At 42.1% G+C, this 18,844-nt stretch overlaps 1 protein-coding gene across 6 annotated transcripts in view; it reads left to right on the forward strand.

Moving 5' to 3' along the window:
- The window catches only part of ADAMTSL3 (ADAMTS like 3), a 300,162-nt gene that overhangs the window by 256,112 nt on the left and 25,206 nt on the right, over positions 1-18,844 (forward strand). For all 6 annotated transcript variants that reach the window (XM_061594994.1, XM_061594995.1, XM_061594997.1 and 3 more), the window contains 3 exons: positions 1,111-2,194; positions 3,626-3,753; positions 6,239-6,367. In XM_061594994.1, coding sequence (XP_061450978.1) covers positions 1,111-2,194; positions 3,626-3,753; positions 6,239-6,367 — 1,341 coding nt within the window. The remainder of the gene's footprint in view (positions 1-1,110; positions 2,195-3,625; positions 3,754-6,238; positions 6,368-18,844) is intronic.

An 18,844-nucleotide genomic window follows, 5' to 3' on the forward strand; every position in this document is an offset into this window, starting at 1 on the left:
GAAATCAATCAACTAACTACTGCAGAAAGATACTATCCCAGTTGCCTGCATAAGCCTGGTAAAACAGGAAAGTTTTCAGCAGGCATTTAAAAATCAGAACAGAAGGTGCCTGCTGAATCTCTGTTGACGGAGCATTCCACAGGACAGGGCTGATGACACTAAAGGCTCAATTTCTTGTCGTCAGATGAAGTCTCGCCAACTCAAGGGATGACCAATGATATTTCAGCAGATGATCTCATTGATCAAGCTGGGATATAAGGGTTCCGGTGGTCCCTAAGGTACCCTGGTCCTAAGTTGTTTATCAGTTCACTAATAATCAATTCACTAATGAGATTCCCACTAAAGGGTGGGGATACATGTGGAAATGTGTCCATAAAAATGTACAGTAGTTAAGTCAATGTGTGAAAGTGAACCCTAGTTTCCTTTCCCAGATAGTTTTAATTCTCCACAACCTGAATTGTCCCCACTTCTATTTCTGGCCAGTAACTGTGTTGTTGTTGCTGAGCTTTTCATGCCACACTCATTCTTGGCCCTCTATTTCCAAGTCTGTTAAGCTCGGCAGACTTTTTTCTGAGTTGTGTTGGTTGCTGGACATGCAAATAGGTGTGAGAGGAAAGCAAAAATTGGTTTAATAATTGCTGGTGTCACAAACACACTGATAGATTTCTAAAATAGGAGGGGGGAGAAATTCTGACTTCCAAATGCAGGTGAAGGGTTGTGTGTCTGGATATACTCCCATGTTGTTGTTTTTAAAAAAACTCCCTGCATGTAGAAAGAGAAGGGCTCTAGCTGGCCTTCGGTGTTACCATTTTTACCCAATCCCAGACAGATATACTAAGAAGACATTCTGATAGTCCAGATGTGGGCTGATATTATGATGCAATCCTCACTTGGAAGTAAATCCCATGGAAATTAGTGAGACTTAGTTCCAAGAAAGCATGTTTGGCATTAGGATGTTAGTCTTCCAAATTCAACACTCTGTTGAGACAAATAATGATCTGAAGCAGTTCTGGGTAAATTATGTTTCCAGCAATTTTTAAAAAATGAAACTAGAAAAAGAAACAGTGATCAACTGTGTTTTTTTCCCCTGCTATGACTTTGTCATTTCAGAGATGAAACCTAAACCTTTTGGAAAGTACGCTTCCCCCGGGCCACAGATTCTCAGTATCCACAGAGTCTACATACAGACAAGGCAAGAGAAACGAATTAATTTTACTATTGGGAGCCGAGCTTACCTGCTTCCCAAAACATCTGTTGTTATTAAGTGCCCAGTTCGGAGGTTCCAAAAGTCACTTATCCAATGGGAGAAAGATGGGCAGCGTCTCCAGCTCTCTAAACGGCTTGGTGTCACAAAATCGGGATCGCTCAAGGTCAACTGTCTTGAGGCTTCAGATATTGGAGTGTACAAGTGTATCGCAGGCTCAGCACAGGAGACATTTGTTCTTAAGCTCATTGGCACAGATAACAAGCTCATAGAGCCACCCAGTTTTAGAAGACACAGGGGAGAGAGCGGCAGCACAGAACACAATGAGGCCAACAGCTTTGGAGCAAAGTGGCATAAAATGAGCCAGATGTGGCAACTGTGGAGCCAGAAGAGTGAACAATATCTGGGCGATAGGCAAGTTAACGACCAGCCTTTCCTGCGACATCTGGAAACTCACACGAGACATTCAGCAGAAGTATATGGCTCTCATGAATTCAAAAATAAGCGACTAGGGGCAGTGGTTCTCCCCGGTGCCTATAGTATGGACATAGTACATTTTGAGGAGCTGATAAAGAATCTGACTCAACTTGCTGAGGCTGGAGAAGTCAACGATGACTTGGCTTCCCAGCTTGTCTACCAGCTGATTGCTGAGTTGTCCAAGCCCCCGCAGCCTGCTTCTGAAATGCGGAAGGAGCCACAAGACATAAAGCTGCCTTCCAGGAAACCTGGCAAATCTCCAGATGTGTCTGATAATCTTAGCACAAAACCCCAAGGCAATGTGGGGACTCTAAGCCAAAAGGGCCCGGTTATTGTAAGGCACAAAGAAGGGTCAAAGGTTGTTTCAAACAAAACGGTAACTGTACATATCGGGAGTACTGTTTTTTTAACAAAGGATACCCACCTTATAAATTTGCTTTGTGAAACTCTTGGCGTCAGCAACCCTAAGTATACTTGGACAAAAGATGGAATGGAGTTAAAATCTTCTGAGAAGTAAGTAAAGTTAGATCTTTCCATGCTTTTGCATCTTTCTCAATGATTCATGTCATATCACTGTCAAATATTTTGGTTAAAAGAAAGTAAGCATCTGTGAAAATCCCTCCCGCTTACTCAACAGCATTAGCATTTTAATCTTGGGCATCAAAGTCTTCTGAGCAAGTGCTATCAAAGGTTTCAGAATTAGGGTCCACCTTGAACCCCACTGTGTTAATGGTATACAACTAAAGATTGTATTATTTATTTAACTTATTGTTGAAGAACCTAAGAAGAGCCTGCTGGATCAGGCCAATGGCTCATCTAGTCCAGCATCCTGTTTTCACAGTGGCCAACCAGATGCCTGTAGAAAGCCCATGAGTAGGGCTTGAGCACAAGAGCGCTCTCCCTTCTTGCAGTTTCCAGGAACTAGAATTCAGAAGCATCCTGCCTCTGACCGTGGAGGCAGAGCAAAGCTATCACGACTGGTAGCCATTGATAGCCTTATCCTCCGTGTTTTTGTATAGTCCTCTTTTAAAGCCATCCAAGTTGGTGGCCATCACTGCCTCCTGTGGAAACCAATTCTATAGTTTGCACTGTGTGAACAGAGCAAGTTGACAGAGGAACACAGTATGATCTTCATGCAGAAGTAGAAATTTGGTTGATAGAATATGACTGACAAAAACTTTCCATAGCACTTTCTGGCCAATGTAGAGTTAGAAAAGAGAGGCCTGGGAAAATTGTAGATGAACTGTAGGTGAACAGAATACATACAGGTGGGAAGACAGGTGGTTGCCCTGAGCTTGAATCTGTGAAATTGGCTTGATACGTGTTTGTTTTTAAAAAAACACATAACAAGAGTCCTGCTGGATCAGACCAAAGGCCTCTCTAGTCTAGCATCCTGTTTCCCACAGTAGCCAACCAGATGCATATGGGAACCCACAAGCAGAAACTGAGGGCAATAGCCCTGTCCTGCTGTTGTTCTCGAGTGAATAATATTCAGAGACATGATGACAAACATGGATGAACCATGAGCTGTGAACCATGAGCTGTGAACCACGAGCTGTGAACCAGAGGATAAACTGTGGTTAGTCTGGAAAGAACTTCAGGCAGGCTTTTGGGGTGGGCTAGATTTTTATCATCATTGTTTTCACATATTTAATGTCTTTTATATCTGTATGACTATTTTGTACGTCGCCCAGAGTGGCTGGATAGCCAGCCAGATGGGCGACTAAGAAATTCAATAAATAAATAAATAAATAAATAAATAAAACTAAACCATGAATCCAGGTTTGGACAATACGCTAAGCCGAACTGTGGCTTGATGCAGAGTGGCGCACCAGCAAAACAACCAGGGAGTTTGGTTTGGTGTGGCATGCAAAGCAGGCCAGTAACAGAATGAATTTTGCTTCTGTATAGTTATATCTTGTCTATTCTGTAAACATTGTGCAGAGTGGTTTTGGAAGCCAGTGGGAAAATCCAAATTTTGAACCCCACCAGGAAAGAAATGGGTGTGTATCGCTGCATGGTGGAGAACACCTTTGGTTCTGACACAGAAGTTTCCACACTATTTTATGCAGGTAGTATTTAATTTAATTTAATGATGTTATTGTCCTATTTCTTTGTTTCCCTTCCCAAGTGGCATGGTTTGGTTAGTTTTATTTTGTGCTAAAAGATACGTTAGTACCAGAATGGCAGTATAGTGAAAAAGGATGAACATTCTAACATTGAAAAAATACTGCAAGAATTAATATCCAAATTATAGTGGGCATATACTTATATGATATAAAGAGCCGATTTACCCCCTTCCCACAATGTCTTTAAACATTGCTTTCCATCATGCAACCTGACATACTCAGTCAAATTAGCCATGATCACAGGGTCCCAAAAATGTGTGGACAAGGCCTGTTAAAATTTGGTTTACCTTGGTGCAGTTGATGTATGATGATGATGATGATGATGATGATGATTAAGCACACACATCCCTAGTTTCAGCCCAAGCTAATTCAGCACCTCTGTGGCTACGTACAATGAATGTCAGGATGTCCCAACAAAAAATACCTGCCTTTTCCTGGGAGAGAAAAGCATCTCTCTTTCCCTGGAACACTTATAGCATTCCTAATTGTACACCAAAGTTTAGGATTGCATCCTGGATCAGTGAAGGCTTTCTGTAACAGCTGCACAAGTTCCTGGGGTGATTCTCCGCAAAGGAAGACAACTGTATTTGCAGTGGTGATAGATCCGCATATGTAGCCACCACAGTATGTGGGAGCTTCATATTTGGTGCTTGCTGTCTGTCTGTCTCTCTCTCAGCCTTGAGAAAAATGAGCTTTTACTAGCAAGCTCAGCGGGTATCTCTCTGTTTCGGAAAAGGTAGCTTCCTTTATTTTAGCATCAGAAGTATTACAATGGATATTTTTTCTTTGTTTAAAGCGTTTATATATTACTTTTCAGGTAGACCTCACAAAGTGGACCTCACATTTATTTATTTATAAAACTACTTACATGCCACTGTTCATTTTAAAAAACAAAAACAAAGTGATATACAACATATATAATAAACATAGAATAAAAACGTATGAACATTTAAAATCGGAGATCAATTAACTAACTATTGCGGAAAGATATTGTCTCAGTTGTCTGCATAAGCTTGGTGACGTAGGAAAGTTTTCAGCAGGCATTTAAAACAGAACAGTTTAGAACAGAAGGTGCCTGCTGAATCTATTGGCAGAGCATTCCACAGGACTGGGCTGATTACAATAAAGGCTTGAGGTCTTGTTGTCAGATGAGGCTCGCCAACTCGGGATGACCAGTGATGTTCTGGCATATGTGTGGATATTCATTTATGTATTACTACACTGTGTCCCAGTGAGAGCCAGTGTGGCGTAGTGGTTAAGGTGTTGGACTATGACCTGGGAGACCAGGGTTCGAATCCTCACACAGCCATGAAGCTCACTGGGTGACCTTGGGCCAGTCACTGCCTCTCAGCCTCATGAAAACCCTATTCATAGGGTTGCCATAAGTGGGAATCGACTTGAAGGCAGTACACACACACACCTTTCCTCCAAAGAGCTCAAGGTGGCATCCATGGTTTTCATCCTTGCACAACCCTCTGAGGTAGGTTATGCTAAGAGACTGTGACTGGCCCATGGTCCTCCAGCAAGCTTCATGGCTGAGTGGGAATTTTAACTTGACTCATGGCCTCCCAGGCCCTTGTCCAACACTAACCACTGCACCTTGCTGGCTCAGTATGAATTATATGATACGGATGTCCTAGGTTATGCAAAAGCAGAAGTAGCAAAGCTGGTACTTTCCAGATATTTCTGGGCTGCAGTTCCCATCAATCCTAACCGTTGTCCATGATGGCTACAGCTGATGGGATTTGGAGTCCATCAGTATCTGGAGGGCCCCACATTGGCTATCCCAAGTCCATTGCAATGGCTAACCCCAGCCTCTTGCAATGATGTGAGTGAGTATGAGGAGCCAGAAAAAGTAACTGGAGTTCACTGGAATAGGAACATAAGAAGAGAGTTGCTGGATCAGCCCAGTGTCCCATCTAGTCCAGCATCCTGATCTCACAGTGGCCAACCAGATGCCCCACCAGCACTCTCCCCTCCTGTGGTTTCCAGCAACTGGTGTTTGGAGACATATTGCCTCCATTAGTGGAGGCAGAACATGGCCATCATGACTGCCATTGATAGCTTTGTCCTCCATGAATTTGTCTCATCGTCTTTATCAAAGCTAGTGGACTTCCCTGTCACTTGTGGGAGCAAACTCCATAGCTTAACTATGCACGGTGGGAAGAAGGACTTTCTTTTGTCATAGGTGAGAGAAGAAACTGGCAGGAGCAACCAGGTATGAGATAGGGAAGAACTGGTTGCAATGATGACAAGCAAAGTAGGACGTGGGCAGCTCCCACCCGTTTAGCCCTGCCCCTTCATCTGCATAGCCCCTCCCTCAGGTTCTCTTACTTGGTCACACCTGAGTGTGACAGAGAGTCCGAACTGCCAGACTAGTTAATTGTTGCTTCTTCCCCCTCCTCTCCCCCTCTTCTGTCTTTTGCAGAGGCTCCCACCATACTGTCCTCTGTAACAAACATCACAGCTTCGGAGCTTCGGAACCTTTCCACAGTTGTTGGAGGTACAATCCTGGCGAGGACAGGAGCAAACATTACCCTGGAATGCCCAGTGAAGGGTAAGCAGCAAAAACACAGGCCAAAGCCACCACTACCTTCTTTCTCTCCACATGGCGCTGGGCTGAAAAGTTCGTCTTAAGTCTTGCATAGCATTTTAAAGAAAAGGGAAACTTCGTTACCAGTAAAAGCAACAGAACGCACAGGGATGGGTGGGTCCAAGTTTGGAATGAAGGAGAAGTTCAGTTCGGTTTGCATTTAAAGGCAAATCTATGAAATTTGCGTTTGATCCGTGAACTGAAACGCAGCCTTAAATTCACACGTCTCTGAATTTTGTAATGTGTACAAAAATGCATATACTAGGCTAACATGCATAAATATGCATGTATTAGTGAAAGTAATGTACAAAAATGCATTATATTAGGGGGAAAGTGCTTTGCAAAAATATCAATATTAGGCAAAATTGCATACAAAACTGTGTATGCTAAGAGAAATTTGCAGGAAAACGCTGATGCATTTTTATGAGAACTTGTTTAAAAAGACCAAGAACTGATGTAGAAATGTGCAGAACTGGATTTAAGATTGGAAATGTCAGAAACGGAGAGAAACCAAATTGACAGATTTGCCTGTCCTACATATGAGCCTCCTTATGCCTTAAGGATGTCTTCTGAGGGCTTCCTCTGCAATCAGAGGTATGGTGGGTGGGGACAAGGGATGCTTGAGGAATTTGAACTCTGTGAACTCTACTGTGAACAGACCTGCTCTGCACTTCCTGAACTAACGTGCGTATCACAATTCAGTTATCCACTGGCTTTCCCACTTCCCAAATCTGATCCAGTTCTTGGCTGGCTGGTGGTCCAAGTCCAGTTTCCATAAGAAAGGAGGGACAGCAACAGCCTCGAAGTAGCCCATTAACAGATAGCACCTAGACAGCAGACTGAGCGGGCACACAGGTCATCATGTTATAGTCTTCCCCGATATGGAGCCCATCTGCACTGAACATTTAAAGCGCTACTATACCACTTTAAACAGTCATGACTTCCCCCCACGCCACCCCAAGACTGGATAAATGAAAAAAGTGAGAGAAACTGAAATTGACAGATTTGCTCAATCCTAGTGGTGTTGGCATGGAAATTATGGGCTTTTAAGGGGAAGGTCTGTTTTGGTATTGGTCTTTCTAAAATAGCCAAAACCTGGAAAAGTGATTGGGTTGTACATGTGAGGTTGGAGGATTCTGTGGATGAGTAACCGTAGATGAGGCTGTGCACAGCTACTTGCAAGGAACACGACTGATGAGTGTGGGGATTACACTGAGCGGAATGTAAGTAAGATATTTCATCCAGCCTCCATATGCATGGTGAAGAGGGGGAGATAATAGTCAAGCAGAATGCAAGTGAAGCAAGCAGGGAGCTCAATGAACTTTACTTCTGGCAAACTAGGCTGTCTCTTAATGATAAAACCTGAAGAGTTTGCAGATTTTAAAAGCAAGAGGGAAAGACAAAGGAAACCAGCCAGCATAATAGACAAAAACGGAGTGTGCATTGCCTCATTTTTGGAGTAGGTTGGGGTTGGGAGGATTATTGTTTGTAGGTTAAACAAAAATTTAAAAACAAGTGTTTTGAGATTTTTAAAAAATGACAAATAGTAATAGAAGAAAGTAAAATAGTCATTAAATGCTGTCACAATAATGAAACGAAGCTGGTGTAGAACTGGTCAACCGCTTTCAGGATGGGAGATCACTAGAAGCCTCACAGAGGAAGAGGATATACATAATATATAAAAAACAAATGCCTTGAAAAAAGAAGTTGTATTTGATTTATAGTTTTTTGAGAAGGAGCAAAATATGCAAAGTCGTATTTAATTCACACTTAATCTTTGTATAGGTTATTGACTTGGACCCATAGAACTCAATGGGAATCTACCCATATCAGCAAGCTACTCCTTCAGATGCACCCTGAGTTCTGCTTCTTGGTCATGACCAAGTGTGACAAAGAGATAATTTAAATAAAAATTGGCTTTTGTATATATGATGTGTTTCATAGAAAGTGTGATCCCATGGCTTATTTTTTGTTAGCATAGTTTTTGCAGCAGGGCTGGGGAACTCTTTTCAGCCTGAGGACCACATTCCCTTCTGGGCAACCTTCTGGGGCCTGCATGTCAGTGGTGGTCAGAGCAAGAGGCAAACGGTGGTGGAGTTATGGATGTGACACTTGCTTTTGTACAGCAGGCTACGAGGCTTTATTTTAAGCTGTATTTTCCTACTGCACCAGCAGCCAACACACTGCCCACCCCAAACCTAGTCATGTAATTTATCCCATAATATATTATAAATGTAAGGTCCTTAACCCAAATGGAGACAATAGTCAAGATATCAGAGGAGGGCTAGGACTGGGGAGGGCAGGACTTCAAATGCAAAGATGTATCACTGAACACTAAAGTCAGGATCATTCAGACCATGGTATTCCGTATTCCCGACCTCTATGTATGGATGTGAAAGTTGGACAGTGAAAAAAGTGGATAACAGAAAAATCAGTTCATTTGAAATGTGGTGTTGAAGGAGAGCTTTGCGCATACCATGGACTGCGAAAAAGACAAATAATTGGGTGTTAGAACAAATTAAACCAGAACTGTCACTATAAGCTAAAATGATGAAACTGAGGTTCTCATACTTTGGACACATCATGAGAAGACATGATCCACTAGAAAAGACAATAATGCTAGGAAAAACAGAAGGGAGTAGAAAAAGAGGAAGGCCAAAGAAGAGATGGATTGATTCCATAAAGGAAGCCACAGACCTGAACTTACAAGATCTGAACAGGGTGGTTCATGACAGATGCTCTTGGAGGTCACTGATTCATCGGGTTGCCATAAGTTGTAATCGACTTGAAGGCACATAACAACAAGAGGTTATGAAGGATTTGAAAAGAACCAGTATTTATCTTCATTTTCTATTTCTTTTTCTCTTTTCTCATCTATTTCTCTTTTAGAAACTAGCTCCTTATTAAATCCCATATGCTCATTTGCACAAAATCTTGCTTCACACTGCACACAGTTTTGTCACTGCACAAAATGTGTCTAGCTGCACATTGGAATAAACCCTGCAGGTAACTATTCAAGTACCCCCCCCACACACACACACACAATCAGAGGATTCAACACACACACCACATCTCTCTTCATCTTCCATCCAAGCAAGAGAGAGGCGATACGATAGAAAGATTTATATGATCTTAAGAGCAACCAGGTTGGGGCTTTGGCAATAGAGAGGCATTTTCACAGTACGAGGACACATTCCAGCCAGGCAAAAGCACTCCAGGAGGGTGTAGAGCAAGGGCGGTGTGGAGGGTGGCCTGGAAACAGTCCCATGGGCCAAATAGAGAGAACTAGAGGGCTGCATTTGGCCCCCAGATCTGAGGTTTCCCAGAACAGAGCAAATTTTGTTTTCATAATTGCAATTTCTTGTCAGTAGACACTCCCAAAATATCACAACAGCTTGTCAGGAGCTGCTTTTGGAAGGAAGGCTTCGGGAACTCTGTTGCACACTCAACGTCAGCAGCACATCCTTTGACTTGAAATAAAAGTCAGTGACATATAGGCCAGTGGGTGGCAGCTGGTCCATTAAACCAGAGGAGGAGAATGGGATCCTTAAGACTAGTTTATATGAATCACGGGAACTGTAGTTTGTTAAGGGTGCTGGGACCTTGTAGCTCTGTGAAGAGAAAAACACAGTTCCCAGAATTCTTTGAGGGCAGTCATGTGCTTTAAATGTATGGTGAGGATCTGCCTGTGTTGTAGGTAAACCCTGGATTCCACAGCGCAGTAAAATCTACATGGAGCAGAGTTGGCCATCGTTGGGAAGACATCTCATGTTCAGCAAGCTAGCTTTTTGCATCCTGTCAAAAGCACGGCAGTACCTTATTCCGCCATCTTTGACCCTTTCAGACAACCCCATTCTCAATTTATAATGGCTGAAGTTGCCACAGTAGTGGCAGCAATGAGGGAGCACAGAGTCTATTGTAAATTTTAAAAAGTGAGCTGTCTTATTTATTTATTTATTGTTTTATTTATATCCCGCCCTTCCTCCCTGCAGGAGCTCAGGGCGGCAAACAAAAGCACTAAAAACGCTATAAAACATCATAAAAACAGACTTTAAAATACATTAAAACAAAACATCTTTAAAAACCTTTTTTAAAAAAGCTTTCTAATTTAAAAAAGGTTAACTTAACATATTAAAAAGCAATTCCAACACAGACGCACACTTGGGAATCTACAGGAATGTTCACACATTCACCTAAACAGGTGAATGTTCCAAGTGTGGACAAGGAAGGGGTGTGCATACACACTCCACCTCCAATGTCCTCCTTGTGTCCACCATGCCTCCCTCCCTTCCCAACCTTCTCTGTGTTGCCCAAAAAAGGTCTGCAAGGGGCTTCTACTCAGGTTAACTTGAACACAAGTAGAACCCTCCATGTAGTCAAGAGACTCTGATAAAGCAAATTGCATGGAGGAATCTACTCATGTTCAAGCGAGCTTGAGTGATAGAAGGCCACATCCACACCATCCATGTAAAGCACTCTCATACCACTTTAGCTGTCATGGCTTCCCCCAAAGAATCCTGGGAACTGTAGTTTGTTAAAGGTGCTGGGAATTGTAGCCCTGCGAGGGGTCTCCTACCAGCTCTCTGGGCCCTTAACAAACTACACTTGATTCTTGGGGGAAGCCACAACAGTTAGAGTGGTATAAGAGCATGGATGTAACCGAAGCCTCTTCTGGATCTTCCCTGTTCAACATGGGGAACTTTGAGAACTAAGGGCAGGTGGCATGATGCATGCAAAGATGTTGAGGACAGGGCTTGCATGCATGCCTCTTCTCCAATCCACACTCTAAGCATATGCTTGTTCAGGGCAACGCCTGATCACACCTCATATCATTCTACCAAGTGGTGGTTAGGAGTATTTTACCATACACCAGCTGCAGAAGTTTGGTTTACTGGCCTCTGCCCATAGCTTTTATTGCGGTTTTCAGAACTGGACGTGGGAGGAATGATGAACTTTAACAACAGCAACCCCTGCTGTTAATCTGCTAAGCCTACACTATATATTTTTTTTTCAGCTGAATGCTTTAGTATTAACAAATGGGTGCACCTTACTGTCTGGGATCATCTTCAGTCCCAATGTTACATCTCAGAAACACACTCCTGATCAAGTAAATAATTTGTTACAAAAACCATGCATGCCATAACACTTTCCACCTGAGTGGCTTTTCATCAGGTTTTTTTAAAAAGAAAAAATATTTCTATTCATGCATTGAAATGCGTTTTTTCTTAGCAGCTAGCAATAAAGTCTTTCCTGCTAATTATAATAAACATAATTTAAATGACCTGTGGCTGTAAGAAATAAAATAACCAATAGACATCCTTTCATGTCATTCGAGGTAAATATTAGGAACTCACTCCATCTTCTTATCTCTTTGCCCATCTACACATCAGTCATTACAATTGCTTTTTAGTCCATATATAAGTAAAAAACAAAAAAATCAAGTAGTGCTTTTTTTTTACAATTGCTGATGGACTAAAGGAAAAAAATCCAAACCCTGCAATACTGAAGAGCTAAAGAGTGAAAATTGCAATGGTTATATTATAATGGGCATGGTGCGCCACCTACTGGTGAGGAAAGAAGAAATGCATTAATATCCAGTTGTGAACATAACTCCTCTAAGCATTTTTACACTGGGATATTTTCTAGATTTTTCAAATGTCGATATCTTGTGAAGATTTCCGACATTTTAGTTCTAGGCTTCCTGGTTCTTAGACCACAATCCACCAGGATTCTTTCCTACAGAGACAAGTTAGTTGTTTGTTTTTCTTTTGCCCGTTCTGTATACTGCCTGACTAGAACTTATTATATTAGTATTAACAACTTTCCATGGGAAGAAGCTCATACCTCTATTAGGTCAGAATTCTAAAATTAAGTTCAATTAAGGATCACAGTGCTCCCAAAAGATAGGCTTGTACAAAATAATATGCTCTCAGTTGATGTTCTAACTTGGCTTGAAGTTGCTCCTGGGTGGAAAAGTTGGTCCCAGGCTCTGGTCTGAAGGCACATGAGGCCAGCTGAAGCTGAGCAGGGTCAGGTCTGGTCAGTGCCTGGATGGGAGACTGCCTGGGAACCATATGTAAGCGCCTTGGGTTTCAATCATGAAAAGAAAGGCGGGGTAGAAATGTAATACATAAATAAATAAAATATTAAAAACTTTATAAAATCCTACAGACTTTTAGGATCTTTTCAGGGGCTGGGGAAGCCAATACTTTAAGAATAATTAGTAAGCCAAAAATGTAGAGAGTGTAATATTTAATGAGCTTTTAAGGTTAAAGGAAATTTGTTCTTAAACACAGTTCCTTTTATGGGCTCCCTGCAGTGCACATTTTTAGAGGAAATGCATGTTTCTGTCTGCATTCAGGCTCTGCTTTTTTGCTATATGTCAGCACTGTATAAGGTAGAAAATCTTTTTCCATGTAGAGCTTCGGGGCTCCAACTATATACACACTTATCTATGGGAGTAAGTCCCAATGGGTGCAGTGGGACTTATGTCTGAGTAAGCATGCCTTGGATTGCACTCTATGGGTATGCCAGTCAACATGTTTACACAACAGCCATATGAAAGTCAAGCAAGCTTCAAGGAGAAATCTTTAGGGACTCAGATATTTTTAGGAACTTTGGCACATTTTAGCAAATGTTTTGTGCTTTATTAATATTAGTTACTTTTTCCCAGAAAGGTGAATGACTTACAAAACAAACATCAAGAACAAGTGTAAACACAAGAATTAAAACAACCCAAAATGGTCAGCCAATAACCTGTATAAAAGAGAAGATTCAGCTCAACCCCACTCTGCTAAAAGATAAGCAGAAAATTAAGGTCCAAAGGTCTGGATGAATAAAAATGTTTTTGCCTGGCACCTAAAAACAGATCATGATGGTGCCAGGCATGCTTCCCTGGGGAGAGCGTTCCACAAATGGGGAGCCACCAGTGAAAAGGCCCTTTCTTGTGTTGCTATCCTCTGCACCTCCCTGGCAGGGGGCATGTGGAGAAGGGCTTTAAGGATACAAATTAATGTCACTTCAAAGTAGGACGATTGGATGCCTGCCTCCACTCTGCTCTGTTCATTATTCTGAACTGCATTGTCAAGACCTGTGGGGATAAGGCAGTTCCATTAAATCTCAATATTGGACGTACAGTTGCCCACTACCTAAGGAAACACTGCCCTTGCTGAGTTTTTGACCTCCGGGCCCGTTGTCAGAATGTCTTGTTTAAAAGTCTCTCCCTCTAGGCATGCAGATTGGTCCCATAGGAAAGAGGACAGGAGAATGGGCAGCTGCAACAACCATGAGGAGGAGGAACCACTGAGGGCATCTCCAGCCCCCCCTTCCACCAGCTATTTATTTATTATTACATTTCTATCCTACCTTTCCTCAAAGGAGCTCAAGGAGGTGTGCACAGTTCTTCCTCTCCCCATATTATCCTCACAACAACCCTGTGAGTAGGTCAGACTGAGGCCCCATCTGTACTCTTCATCTAAAGCACTGTCATGCTGCTTTAAAGAGTCATGGCTCCCCCCCAAGTAATCCTGGGAACTGTAGTTTGTGAAGAGTGCTGAGAGTTGTTAGGGGACTCCTATTCCCCTCATAGAGCTATAACTTCTAGAGTTTCCTGGGAAGAGGGATTGATTGTTAAACCACCTTGGAATAGGAGTAGTGATTGGCTCCATTTCTGCAATAATTGGATTTGCCATCAGATTAATTATTATTTCTGATAGTCTCTCTAGATCTCTTATCTTTGTGGAGAGAATTTTGAAGTAGCAACTCTCTGTGCCTGGTTTCTGATTCATTCTTCTTTTTATTTGTGTTTTTTTAATTCACTTTGAAATCATTGATAGTGTGAGTGATACTTGTATCAATTTACTTTCTATGTGAGCTTTTCAAATGTGTATTCCATTTCACTGATGTCAGTGCAGTGTTGATTGTAACTGGCAGACAGAAAACAGCAGAAGGGAATGAGGTGTTGATTGTAAGCAGCAGGAGGGAAGACACTGATTTGATTTTCTGCCTTAATCTGTCTGCTGTGTAGTGCACTTGAAAAGGAATGTAAACAGGCAATCATTAAAGAGTTCAGAATAAAGATCAATAGCAGTGGAGCAATAGCAATTATAATATCAATAATTATCTACAAAGCAAAAAAAAAATTGGAGAATGGAAAAATGAAAATATATTGGAGGAAAAAGGAATCAGATCATTAACTACCACCAGGAGGCCACACTTAAAAACAAAAAGTAAAAAAGGAGATTCCATCCCTAAATAGGAGTCTCCTAACAATTCTCATCACCCTTCACAAACTACAGTTCCCAGGATTCTTTGAGGGAAGCCATGACTGTTAAAGTGGTACAAGAGTTCTTCAAATGTAAAGTAAGGATGTGGCTTGAGAGAGAGTGACTGGCTGAAGATCATTCAGTGAGCTTCATGACTGAGTGGGAATTTGAACCCACATCCTAGTCCAGCACTCTGACTACTGCACCACACCGTTACTGCTGTTGGACAACCAGCCTTGTCTCTAATTAGCAATCTAGATACCTTCCAAATTCCGGCAATGCAATTTTCTCTCTGCTGGGACTTGTACCTCCAGCACCGGTGCTCTTCTGGCTTGCTCTCTCAGCCCAGTTGTTCTTACATGGAAGAAAAATACATTTTCTTGGTTTCTCTTCCTTGCAGCATCTCTCTGCTTTCATCATTTGTTTTCATCGTTACTGTAGGAAACCTCACTGGAGAAATGAAAAAACCCAGCCGGGGATGGCATAGCTCAGTAGGCAGCAGTAAATGCAGACAAAACAGCAATATCTCACACAGTTAGGATTAAACAAGCCTTGTGCTTTCAAAGCTAAACGTTGCTTATGTGGAACAGGCATACTGAAAAGCAAATCATCACTTTGGTGGGATGGGGTGAAAATGTGTCTGGTAAATTAGTTCTGGGGCTGTATGGAAGAAAAGATGGCTGAATACACGCCACATTCAAAGGGAAATGTGGATTCCAAACATAATTTCTTCTCCAGTGTTTTCCGCTGAAAATACAGTCATCACCGTCTGTTCAAGGTCTCCATCAAGGGTAATAACAAAATCAAGGTAGAAATTATTATTTCAAAGAAAACAAGAACATTCAGATAAACCTTAAGAGTTGTACAAGCTTGAAATGGGCACTGTTCTATGCCAAATAATATATGGACAAATAAGGTGTCCACAACTCATCACCAAAGAAAAGTAAATGCATACCAAAGTGGAGGACCAAAGGAGATATAGATTTGCATAAAATGTGCATATGTTAATTTATGTGTGTATATGCAAATCTGGAAATGATTACTGTAATTTAAATAGAAATACATTTCACCGTGTACCCCGTCTGCGCTATATATTTAAAGCGGTATCATATAGTTTATATAGCTTTAAACAGTCTTGGCTTCCCCCAAAGAATCCTGGGAACTGTAGCTTGTTAAAGGGGCTGAGAATCATTAGGAAAGCCTTGTTTCCCTCACAGAGCTATACATTTCAGAGATCCCTGGGAAGAAAGGTTTACTGTTAAACCATTCTGGGAATTGTAGCTGTGTGAGTGGGATAGGAGCCTCCTAACAACTCTCCACACCCTTCACAAACTACCCTTCCCAGAATTCTTGAGGGTAAGTCATGACTGTTTAAAGTGGTATAGTAGTGATTTAAATGTTTAGTGCAGATGGGCTCCATATTGGGGAAGACTGTGAGAGAATGACCTGTGTGCCCGCTCAGTCTGCTGTCTGGGTGTTATCTGCTGATGGGCCTACTTCAAGGCCCTTGCTCTCCCCTCTTATGGGAACTGGACATGGACCACCAGCCAGCCAAGAACTGCATCAGAAGATTTGGGAGGTGGGAAAGCCAGTGGATAACTGAACTGTGATACGCACGTTAGTTCAGGAAGTGCAGAGTGCACATTAGAGTTCACAAAGTTCAAATTCCTCAAGCATCCCTTGTCCCCACCCACCATACCTCTGATAGCAGGTGGACTCAGAGGAGGCCCTCAGAAGACGTCCTTAAGGCGTGAGGCTCGTATGTCGCCCTGGGCTCCTGCTGGGAGGAAGGGCGGGATATAAATCAAATAATTAAATAAATAATTAAATATGTAGGACGGGCAAATCTGTCAATTTGGTTTCTCTCCGTTTCTGACATTTCCAATCTTAAATCCAGTTCTGCACATCTTTGGTCTTTTTAGAAGGAAGTTCTCATGAAAATTCATCAGCATTTTCCTGCAAATTTCTCCTAACATACACAGTTTTGTATGCAGTTTTGCCTAATATAGACGTTTTTGCAAAGCCATTTTCCTTAATATAATGCATTTTCGCATGCTGTTTTCATTACTACGTGCATTTGTATACATTACTTGGCTGCTTGTGTTTCAGTTTTCATATTGTTTCGGAAAGTGCAAACTAGGTAGATTTGCCTTTGAATGGAAAATTAATAATATTTCTCCCCCATTCCTAGTCCCAAGCCACAAAGGCTTTAGAGGTCAACACCAGCTCTTTGAACTGAACTCAGAAATAGATCGGGAGCCAGTCCAGATTTTTCTGCAAATGTTTCAGTGAATGTCTTCATTAATGGGGTCCAAGACTGATCTTGCACAGCTATGTTAAAGTCACTGGGAGTAAATATATAAAATCCATAGCAGGATTGCAACCTTTATCATGACTATTGCTGGAAGCATGGTTTGCTTTGCAGCTGTTGATTTCTGCCTCATTTTAATTTTAGGCAGTAACATAAACTAGCGCAGGCTCTTTCTGTGTTCCGTAGCCTCTGTGTAGCGTGCGTTGGACTGCCTTGTCAACTTCGGAAAATGCTGCATATATAAGGAATTTTAACTCTAGCTGAGAAAGTTATGAGAGGCTGCCAGAACTCTGTCCGAAAATATTTGGGCTCCGACCACAAAAGGGGCTCAGGCTTGAAACCAAATCTCTTCCCAATTTCAAGAGGTCTTCTCCAAGTAGGGTTAATCTGTTTCTCAGCAAGGTTTAGAATATCTGCTGTTTAAATCACTTGTCCTTTCTAATAAGTCATTGACTTCTTCTTTTTTAGAAAAACAAACATAGAAAACAGGCTTTTGAGATGAAGACAGTAATTGTTTAAGTTAAGTTCCGTGGCAACCCTGTTAGAGTGATCTTCTTTGTGATGGCTTTTTGATAGACACTTTTATTTTCCATAAAAATAGCTAGCTGCAAAAAATTAAATCTGGTTTACATTACACTGAGAAGAAAAACACGAGGTGTGGACAGAAAAGTGCTAAGCTTCTGACTTAGATGCTAAACTTCCTCTCTCAAGGATCATTCCACACTGTGAAGAAATCGTCTGGAAAGCCATTTGTGTAAAATGACATGTAAAAAAAGAGTGTTCAGCCTGGCTTACTAATTAGACTTCATAGGAAGGAAACCTATCACAGTGCTTGAACACGTTTTGTGCACAGATGGTCTCAGGTTCAGTCCCTGATATCTCCAGCTAAAAGGATCAGGTAGCTACCAGTCAGAGTAGACACTACTGGGCTAGATGAAGAAATATTCTGATCCAATATAAGGCAATCTTCCAGTGGACATATAATGTGTAAGACTTTGGAACTGGAGTGCTGTTGTGCCATATCTGATGATGAGCTCTCTAGATGTTTCTTTAAAGGGCACTGGTGGTTAGAAGGTGCTTGCTTGAATGAGCATTGATGGCTGGTGGCTACTAGGCTGAGATCTTACTGGATATCAGGGCCAGCCCAAGAAGTTTTGCAGCCTGAGGCAAAGGACAAGATGGTGCCTCTCATTCCATGTTCAGAGGTCAACTGGACCAGCAGCTGAATCTTTCTTCAACGCTGGCAGTGAGACAGCATGCTCCACCACACCAGAGGGCCGTTGGCTAGTTTTGAGGGCTCAGGGCAGGTGCACATCGCTCAGTCCTCCCATTGAAGATGAATGCCCTGGAGGTGCGGGTGGAATGGCCAGAGGGTTGGCACTGCTGCCCCCATAATCCCCCAACATTTACCAGACTGAGGCAACCCTCTTCCTAATGGTAGGACCCAGCAATATGCTTGGTTAGAAAGAAACAGTTTAGCGGCTTGAATGCAACTAGTGAAGGAGACCATGGATGTAGTCGTCTATGGTCTTGGGGGGGGTGTCTTAGACCCCCTACAGTTTTGGGAGTCATGTCCCAGCAGGGTCCCTATGTCTCCAGCATCAAATGAGCCAACCAGCATGAAAAGAAAGCCACTGCAAAGAGTCTTCTAACTTGTTTCCTTGTCATTTCCTACTGACTGGAGCCAGTCAGAGTGAAAGGAGTTTCTGGCTAAAGGACAGTCAAATGGTGACAGTAATAGAGAAGCAGTATTCAAGCCTGGGCAGATTATTCTAGCATCTTGGAAGGTTGTATGTTCTTAGAAAGAGGCGTGACTTGAAGGGTTGCTACATTTCTGAATTTGCCTCTGTGCTACTGAAGGAGACA

Source organism: Rhineura floridana, chromosome 14 (genome assembly GCF_030035675.1).
Source record: "Rhineura floridana isolate rRhiFlo1 chromosome 14, rRhiFlo1.hap2, whole genome shotgun sequence".
NCBI classification, from domain to species: domain Eukaryota; kingdom Metazoa; phylum Chordata; class Lepidosauria; order Squamata; family Rhineuridae; genus Rhineura; species Rhineura floridana.